General features: G+C 44.8%; 1 protein-coding gene across 1 annotated transcript; it reads right to left on the reverse strand.

Annotated features, from left to right (window-relative positions):
- Positions 1–363: 363 nt before the first annotated feature.
- On the reverse strand, positions 364–5,911 carry NMB (neuromedin B). Its single transcript, XM_066634755.1, has 3 exons — positions 5,712–5,911; positions 1,386–1,603; positions 364–445 (listed from the first exon to the last, which is right to left on the reverse strand). Exons 1-3 carry the CDS (start codon positions 5,854–5,856, stop codon positions 404–406), a joined length of 405 nt encoding a protein of 134 aa, XP_066490852.1. The 5' UTR covers positions 5,857–5,911; the 3' UTR covers positions 364–403.
- Between the last annotated feature and the right edge of the window lie 3,672 nt (positions 5,912–9,583).

Below are 9,583 nucleotides of genomic sequence, written 5' to 3' on the forward strand. Positions count from 1 at the left end.
TTAAAGCCTGTTTCTTAATAAAAATGTTTAACAAAATATGTAGTCTGGCCCTCTGAGCAGACTGGCACAGAAACCCGCTATAAAGCATCACCTTGTCTATGTTAAACCTTTGTGGCTGCTTCCAGTCTCCTCCCATTTGTTTGCCTTGCTCAGTGTCACTCAAAGGAAAGATTATTCTCAGTTGTGCAAAGAGGAACATTTATTGACAATGCCTCTTCCATTGGAAATCTGCAGGAATTCTCTATGCAGCAAATATTTAGCTCTTCATAAAGTTGATCAATATTAGGATTATAATAATATAAATGTGATCATGTAAACAACATTTCTGGCATTCTTGATCCTTTCATTGGAAAGGTTTTCAGGAGTTTCCCTTTATCCAAAAATCCATGACCTTTTCCTCCCTTTAAATGTACTTTACTAGCATGTTCATTAATGAAGGAGTTTCCTGTAATAAAACACACAGATTAGTTAAGAAAAAAGGATGCTGTTGATGAGAGAGGAATATCCTCCCCACTGCCTCCCTGATCAGCAGAAATTGGTTTCCCCATCTCCGTCAGCACATCTCTGCAGGATCAGGCCCAGGGCCCATCTAGTCCAGCTTCCTGTATCTCACAGTGGCCCACCAGATACCTCAGGGAGCACACACAAGACACTTGCATCTTGCTGCCACCTCCCTACATCTAGCATTCTATTTACACCCACACACCCCAGCAAGGTCTTCCCCTTAGCTGGGGCCTGTAGGTCTCACTGCACATATGGAAAGACTCCCCATTCTCGGACCAAAAATCTTTTTACAAAACAGCTGGTTTGAAGGAGGCTGTTAACCACTCTTCTGTCCTCAAGTGGTTGGGTTCACCCAAGCTCTTGAGATCTACAAATAAGGGTTGATTATTATGATACTTTGCTGCACCTGGCTGGAACAGGGATTGGTTGTAAATGCTATGGTGGAGCCTCTAGGCCACTCATCTTCCTCTTCTGTGCCATTTCTCTTCCTTTTCTAAAGCAGAGAGCAGGAAAAGCATGAGCAATGGAGGTGGGCACCCCTACCAATCCCTAGTCTGTGATTGACATTGCCCCTATAAATTCCTATTCAATCATTGTAATGCCTCAGTTATATCAAGTGTGGCATCCAGCAGGAACCTTGCAACTTTTGCCTAGCCATATCTCACACTGCGCTCACAGTGCAATGGATCAGCTATCTAAGGGAAGGGAACAGCTGGTGTACTGGGAAGTGAGATCCTTGCCAGACAAGTGAAATGTGAAAAGGTGCAGAGACCGTGTGATCCAGAGGAGAGACAAAGGTATATTGCATGCACAGCCAACCAACTGTGCATGTGGAAGCCTGTGCTCAACATCTTCAGAATAGTGGGGGGGGGGGATCTCACCTGGTCCTTCAGGTCCTGTTTCCTTTGGTTCTCCTCTAATAGCTTCTCTTGAAGGAGGATTTTAAGAAGCTCTCTCATCAACAGGTCCTTCATGTCCTCCAAGACACCTGTGAGCACTGGGCTGAAACCCTCAGGAATGTTGTTCGTGTCTGCTCTTTCAGGGGATGAAGACTGTACGTGAGAAGACACTGGAGAGCTCTTCTTCCCCATAAAATGTCCTGCAGTGACATTGCGCACATAGACATGGTAAGAAGGAGCTATGCAGTACTGCAGTCTTAAGCCAGTGAGCTGATGTGAAGCCAGCAGCAAAGAGACTGAGGGCAAAAGCCTAACCAGGTCTACTCAGAAGTAAATCCTATTTTGTTCAATGGGGCTTACTCTCAGGAAAGTGTGGACTCAGGACTGCAGCCTGAGTTGCAAATCAGGATTTCCCTGGTTTCTTTCTGTTTCAGTGTGGATTTTAGCCTCTGCTATGGACTCATGAGGTGGCATTAAGGTAGTCGCTCACTCCCAGCCTCAGTCTTCCCCATCTGGGGGGAAATATGGGGTATAAGAGTACTTACAGCAGTATGGGAATAAGAGTACCTTACAGAGTTGTTTTCAGGGCCACATCAGGATAATCCACACGAAGCACTTTGCTCAAAAAGGCCTGTTCAATGCTGTTCAAATGCTAAGTCATTATCAGACAAATGGACATAGTACTATTTCTGAGGCTCACCTCATATTCTGCTGAATACTACTTTTCTCCCTCGCATTCACTCTGCCCATTGACTCACATAACCACTGGGTTTGTGTGGGTTGCTTGAGATAGTTGCCCACCGTCCACCATTTGTGTGATGCTGTTGCCACACCTGTGATTGTGTAGCTTGCATGCCTTTGCAAATGGACATTTAGGATTGCTTACAGTGGCTTGCAAAAAACTGCAACCCCACCTTTGCAGCAATCTCATGGTCACACACATCTGATGGGTGTACAGATCAGTCCCTCTACCCATCCCTGTCTCCTCCAAACACACTGACTGCAGTGGTCTCCTATTAGCTAGAAATGGATGTTTGAAATGAAGGACTAAGTAACATGTTTCATAACAGCAGAAACCAAAAACTTGTTTTGTGCAGGACCCATTGCTGCATTCAAATGACCAATTGTTACAAATTGTATACATAACACCAACAAAATGACATAAATGGGCATTTCTGAAAAAAAAAAAAATAATATAGGGTTTGGTTTTAGAATCTGCCACAGAAGTGGACCATTAATGCTTTTAAAGGGCTATATTTTGTTGTGGAATATAACTGTAAGCTCCTGTCCAAGATGCCATTATTCCAATTCACCAGCGATACATTTGGGCATGAAATAGAATTGAACAGAATCAATTTATTCAGGTTGGAGAGGATGGGTGGTTGGATAGGATGGGCGTTTCGCTCATCAGATGTTCTGTAACCAAAAAAGGAGTTATGTGCTACCTTGCTTCCTATCTGGGTTATTTGGAGGGAGTATATGTGCATGATCCCTGCGTGGGTGGAAAAATCAACCACATTGTACTAGCAAGACCTCATGCACATTCCTGAACCATGATTGAATATTATGAAAGGTAGTTGCCATCTATGTAATACATGGACATTGTTTAATATATAATCCTCTGAAAATCATTACTCATTGTTTGTGAGTAGATCATTAATCTTGTTGATGAATTAAGGCAAAAATGTTTAGTACAATGGTTCCAAAACTGTGGTTTGGGACCCACTGGTGGGTCGTGACCTGATTTTTGGTGGGTCGCCAAAGGGTGATAGAAAGATCAGATATTGCCTCAAGCCCTATTCAAAAATCAGATACTATAGCTGCCAATTAGCCTGGAAAAAGCTCAGTTCCTGCAGTGAGCAAGATGGCTACCAACTGCCCTGCAATTTGCTCAGCTCCTACAGTTTGTAAGCATGTGTAAATAGGGAGATTGTTTTTTGGTTATTACTCAGAAACAAAAAAGCAAAAAAATATTTTCTTTCCAGATCTCCCTTTTTAAGAGTCTGGTAAACCCAGGTGGGTCCTGATCATTTTAAAAAGCAGGTCCTGGTGGTAAAAAGTTTGGGAACCACTGGTTTAGTACTAACTTGCAAAATTCAATACAATAACACAGGGGTGTCCAAAGTTTTTGGCAGGAGGGCCACATCGTCTCTCTGACACTGTGTCAGGGGCCAGGGAAAAAAAGAATTAATTTACATTTAGAATTTGAATACATTTACATAAGTTTACATAAATGAATATATTAAAGATGAACTTATATGAATGAATGAAGGTCTTGCAATAGCTCAAGGCCTATGAAAGGCCTTGCACAAAGCAAGGCTGGCCTTTCCTTTGCTGCTACCACTGCATCACAGCTGTGAAACAACAAGCAGTGGAGGGAGCCTTCATCCCACAGCTCATCCCACAGCTCATTTGAGAGGTCAAACAGTCGCCCTCACGCTGAGAGCCGTTGCATTGGGCCAGTACGGGCTCCAACAAATCTCAGGAGGGCCAGAGGCTCATAGGAAACTGGGGGCTCCCTGAGGGCCGCATTGAGAGGCCTCGAGGGCCACATGTGGCCCCAGGACCAGGGTTTGGGCACCCCTGCAATAACACCATGGTTAGTTCTCTCTCCACTAACCCTTGTAGATCCAATATTCAAATAAGTACTAAAATTTGTGTGGGTATTTTATCCATTCAGTCATCCATGTATAAAATCACTCTTGGTGATTTTATAGGTAAGAGCTCTCCATGCTACCCTGTCAAGCAAGGCGTTTTAAATTGTTGCATCTTCATCTTTGTATCTGTTCTGATAGGATCAAGCCAGCATGTTCTTCCTGTTCCACTAACCATTCCTAACATCATTGCCTTCTCTAGAGCATTTGCACGCATGACATGGCCAAAGTAAATCAGACCGAGTCTTGCAATTTTGGCTTCTAATGCTGGATCTGCTTGTATACGGTCCAACAGTGGTTACTCTGGCTGTCCATGGTACATATAACGATTTTCTACAGGACCACAAGTCTAAAGCATCAATTCTTTGGTCAGCCATTTTTATTGTCCCACCCTCATGCGCATATGTCATTATAGGAAAGACTGCTATTGCTCTAACTAGCCTGCCTAAAATTTATAAAATACATTTAAAAAAGAGAAGGAACTAGACCTGCCTAAAGAAGAATTTCTAATCCTTCATGAATGTGTTGGCCAGCCACACAGGGAGACTGGGATATCACCATCCCAGGATGCAGGTTTTCGAGGTAAGAGTAAACAGGCCTCTCTCAGGGTAATTTAAATATCAGTAATGAATTTGGACTGCATGACTCCTGAGACAGCCCTCGCAGTTTCAGTCTGCACATCCCCAGCCATAAAAAAAGAAGGTCACTTCATTTATTTATTATGGACAAAGGGGTTTTGGAGCTGTTCACACCTCTGGTGCTGAAGACATTACTCATGACAACCTGTACACAATTTAAGACAATTTTTTGAGTGCTTTTATTTGTCTTTTAGTTAGCTGATATGACATTTGAATAAGTCACTAAAATAAATACTATGGGCTATTAAGCAATCTGCCAAGGCTGAAAAGGACCTGCACATCTGAGCCGGTTCAAGAATATTCTTTGCTCCTCGTCCCTTCCCACAAACCAACTCACAGTCATCTTAGCAGTTGGGTGGAGGGGTTCCCAAGTGTCTTACACTACTGGAGCATACACAATACAACTTGGAGCAGTTTAGTAAGTAGTCATGCAGGTGGCTCTAGTAAGCAAGTCAAGCTGCAGACTACCAAAGAAGACAAAACCAAAGGAAAAAGGTGACCCCCCCCCCACATACCCACCCCCATGCTAGGATTTCTAGCAAGGAGCACAACCACCAGTGGGAAGAACAAGGGTATGATCTGAAAGAATGTGATGTGGTCACTGTTTTTTTTCATGTTGCTCTCATTGGGGTTGGCACATTAGACAGTAGGCACACTGGGCAGCAATATTTCTCACCTGCTCAGCCTTAGTGGGATGTTTGCAAAATAACCTCTGCTTGGACTTCCTGCCTGTCTTTTCCCAATTTCCACAAATCCCTAGATGTACTTTCTTGGAAAGCCAAAGGAGTATTCAAATACTCAGGCGTGGGTGAGTTAACAGCAGAGGCAAATCCCCCCCCCCACTTGAACAATAGACAAAGTTCATGGGAGCCAGATAAGGAGCTTAAGTGTAGCCTCTCCTGCCCCCCCCACAAGTTTTTCTCCAACGACCCCCAAACCAGCCCCCTGCAACTTGCCAATGCTCAGGGCATGTGCCCCCCCTTGCAGAACACTCCCTCCTCCAAAGCACCCAGTACCTGTAGCCCAGAGGTTTTCCCTGAGCCGGAAGGGTCCGTTCCTCTTGTCTCCAAAGGCGGGCGAGACGGAGATGGTGAAGAAGAGGAGCAGGTAAGCCAAGGCCCCCACCACTAGGACCCTGCTGGCCAGCCCTCTTGCGGCCATGGCTCTGCGCTGAGCTCACAGTCTCCCCGACGGACTGGAGAGAGCGGAGATTCCTTTTTCCCTTTGCCTGGTCTGGCCACTAGGTGGCGCAGCTCCCCCCTTCTGCTCCGCTGCAGTCTCTCCCTACCGTCCGGCTCTCCTCGGTTTAAATAGCCCAGCTGGTGGGGCGGAGACTGACACCAGCATCGCCCAAGTCAGTGATTTTCAACCTTTTCAATCTCATGGCACACCGAGAAAGTAAGAAAGTCATCAAGGCACACCATCAGTTTTTTTTTTAACCGTTGACAAGGCACACCACACTGCTGGTGGGGGGGGGGGTTTCACATCCCCCAATGGCCCTACTAATACATGGCCCTCCCCAAATTCATGTGGCACACCTGCAAACCGTTCATGGCACACCAGTGTGTCATGGCACAGTAGTTGAAAACGGCTGGCCCAAACAAAGTGAGCCGCCAGCAGGCTCACGGGGCCACTCTGCCAACAGGGCTTTGCTGCTAGAAAGGGCACTGGTGGTAGTCCCAGAGAGAGAGAGAGAGAGAGAATCTGGAACCTAGATGCTAGCAAGCCAGAACCCAAGGTTATCTTGTGCCATTGGCCAAGGGAGGTGGGAATGGAAAGACCCACTAGCAAGACCTACTAGTAGGACCAGACTTGTCACTCCTGCCAAAATTCCTTCTGCACAAAGTATGGCAGAGGACGAGTCTTGAGAAGCACTGCTCTAGTGGGTTAAGACTGTGCTGTAAATCTCCTTAAGGATATTTCTAGGACCATGGCAGAGTTTAGAAACACTGTTCTTCACAGAGCTGGAGGTTGGCAGCCCTGGGGTAAGGCTATGGCCTAGTATGGTCATTCGGATGGATGGAATCAATGCATTTCAAAGGGCATTCTCGATCATGCATTTTAGCGCATCCCTTCAGTGTGCAAGGAAACCATCTCACCCCCTTCAGAGGCTGGTCCAAATCTGCAAAACAAGCAAGTTGAACACCATCTTTAGGGCTTGCAAACTTTAAGTTGTTGGGTTCTTACGACACATCCGCTCCTTCCCCACTCTTGGTGCACACCACAACACCTAATCAAGACTTCTATAGGACTTGGAAGTCAGCTGTTTGAGACTCTGCTATCTTTTGTTTAGTCCAAAACAAACAAACAAAATCCCCCCACTTTGGATAGTGGATTTTTCATTCACTAACAAGGTGTGAACTTTCCTTGAAGTGAAAGTCTTCTTGGAGAAGGTTTCCCATTTTCCAGGTGTATCAAAGGTGAACAAATTTCAGCATATGCTACATGGGTATGTAAAAGTCAAGGGGGGCAGAAGGGATTGCTGCCCCTTCCTTCACTAGAAGCTACCAGCTTGGATGAGAAAATACAGTGTCACAGGGAAAAAAAAGTATTTTATTTAGAGATGGTGTGCACATATGTTGTAGCAGGTACTTAAGCAATTTTGAAGGGGCATTCCCCATTCTCTCCCACACAAGGGAATGCCTTTTTCTAGACAGTATTTGCTACTTGCAATTTTTCACAGTACTTCCACTAAAATAATAAAAAATAAACATCTGCCATCCAATTAAACAGGAACACTTTTTTAATTGATTAAGGGCACAAGCCTAACCAGGTCTACTCAGAAGTAAGTCCTATTTTGTTCAATGGGGGTTACTCTCAGGAAAGTGTAGTTAGGATTGCAGCCTAACACATTAATCTGATCATTTATTGACCAGACCTTACAACACTAAAATGTGCACAGAAACAGAAGGCTAGAAACTCAGATTGCTTAGCCTTAAGCAAACTAAGATTTCAGATAGCTAAATTCAGGAGTTGTCCCTTGTGGTAAATGAAATAGCCCTATGGAATTCGCATGGCCATAGAAATTGTTGCACTGTGCAAAGCCCTAGAGACAGAGACTGCACCTTTCCCAATTCATTGTGCAGGCAATGGATTGTCAGTTTTTAATGTTTAAGCTCTGAGATCTGGGGTTGTGCAGAGTACAGACCAGTACTCAGCACCTACAGCGGATTCCCCAGGTAGCTTGTTTTGATTTGGTCATTGAGCCAGAGCAGAAGGGGCTGAAGGATTACAGTGAATACTGTGTAGACTGGAATTAACTGGTGCCAATTACAGGGCAGCCAAAGGAAGCAAGAACCTCATGTTCCCAGGAGCAATTACTGGAGGCATCAAAGCATGTCTGATGTGATGCAGGAGGCCTCAGTGGGATTACCTGGGAAGAAAACAAGAGACCCTCTTACACTAGGGAGCAGTGAGAAATTGGTACACCATATACAATGCAAACACTGGGCAGATTTGCTTGAATGCTGCTTTAAGCAGACCCTTGAGGCTGACGTCAGAGTTAGGTTTGGAGTGGGATGGAGAGGAGCTGGTCTTTAGGCCAGGCAGTTCAGAGAGCGGGTTGTCCAACCTGTGGTTGAGCAAGCAGACTGTACAGATTGGAGCGTGTTACTGCACTGTTCCTATCCTTTCACATGATTTAAAAAAAAAAACTTGTTCAAAGATGCCACTGGAACATAGCCACACAGAAGTATGCACGTAGTACACATTGGTGAGATCAGGGGAAAGACAGCTACCCCTGGGGCAACCGATGTTGGGGTGTCACAAGAGGTTGCTGCTGGAGCCAGAGAAGGTTGTGGCTGGGGTTATATGAAGCATCTTTGCCCCTTCCTCCCAGCTGGGCTGCAGAAGCCCAGCCTGATAGCCTGCTAGCTTTCTCCCATCCTGTAAGCACTCGCTGCTTTTGAGCTGTTGCCCCACCTGAAGAAGCTAAGTGGGATTTGCTCAGGTTGTGTCTTTGATGGAAGACCAAAAGTTGCTGACAAGGCCATTGTGAAAGAACAGAGTTGACAAGCCATTGTGAGAAAGGGCAGAAGGTGGAGAAGTCAGCTGGCAAGAAAGGATAACAGTTTAAGAACCTGCTTGGACTTGCTTTGTGGCTACTGCCTGTGGACTATGAGAACTATGCAGCCAGGAAGATGACCACACTGTAAAAAGAGAAACCTCTGGAGAAATGAAGAGTTCTAAGAGTTCTCATAGAACAGCATATGTGAAAAGAGTCTCCAGCAGACCCTGGACTCCTTTAAGACGACTGGCAGATCCAATAACTTACAGATCACTCTACCCCACCCAGATCCTGTTCATTTCCTGCAGCATCTGCTCTGGGCTTCTCAATTCAGTTATGGAAAACATCCATTACCAAAAAAGTGGCAATATTTGTGGGTAGCACCTTTCTTCACAGCATGTAGAATATCAACATTTGCATGCAGTGGAACAAGGTGTTGATTAGCAACTTTTTCCTCTTGAAACAAAGAAAGAACCGGGGGGTGGGTGGGTGATGATGTCACACCTCTGGTGCTTCAAAAGGGAGGGAGGCAGCCTCTGCAGGGCCCAATGCCAGGGGGAGGGGTGTCATTTCCTAATTGAATGAATAAATGAATTGACAGAAGACGTCTGTGCCCTGCCTTTCAGCTCAGTAAAGCCCCAAAGTGGCTAATATAGAAGAAACAGAAACAAAAGTGCTATGAATAAAATTAAATTTTATTAAATTAAATTTTATTAAATTAAAATTAAAACTAGTCAGAACCATAAACTGAAAGAAATCACCAGATAAACTCAAAAATTACCAACAGTTGAGCTGCCAAAAATAAATCCTGACTCACAAAATCAGTCAGGATTAAGTTCCAAGTCTTTTTTTTAAACGAACTCCATTAAATAACTATTTTCT

Source organism: Tiliqua scincoides, chromosome 8 (genome assembly GCF_035046505.1).
Source record: "Tiliqua scincoides isolate rTilSci1 chromosome 8, rTilSci1.hap2, whole genome shotgun sequence".
Taxonomy (NCBI): domain Eukaryota; kingdom Metazoa; phylum Chordata; class Lepidosauria; order Squamata; family Scincidae; genus Tiliqua; species Tiliqua scincoides.

Coding starts and splice junctions, on each gene's coding strand:
- NMB (XM_066634755.1), bottom strand. CDS start 5,856: ATGGCCGCAAGAGGGCTGGCCAGCAGGGTCCTAGTGGTGGGGGCCTTG. Junction 1,604..5,711: donor GGAAAACCTCTGGGCTACAG/GTACTGGGTGCT, acceptor ATGTCACTGCAG/GACATTTTATGGGGAAGAAG. Junction 446..1,385: donor AACAGGACCTGAAGGACCAG/GTGAGATCCCCC, acceptor GTTTTATTACAG/GAAACTCCTTCATTAATGAA.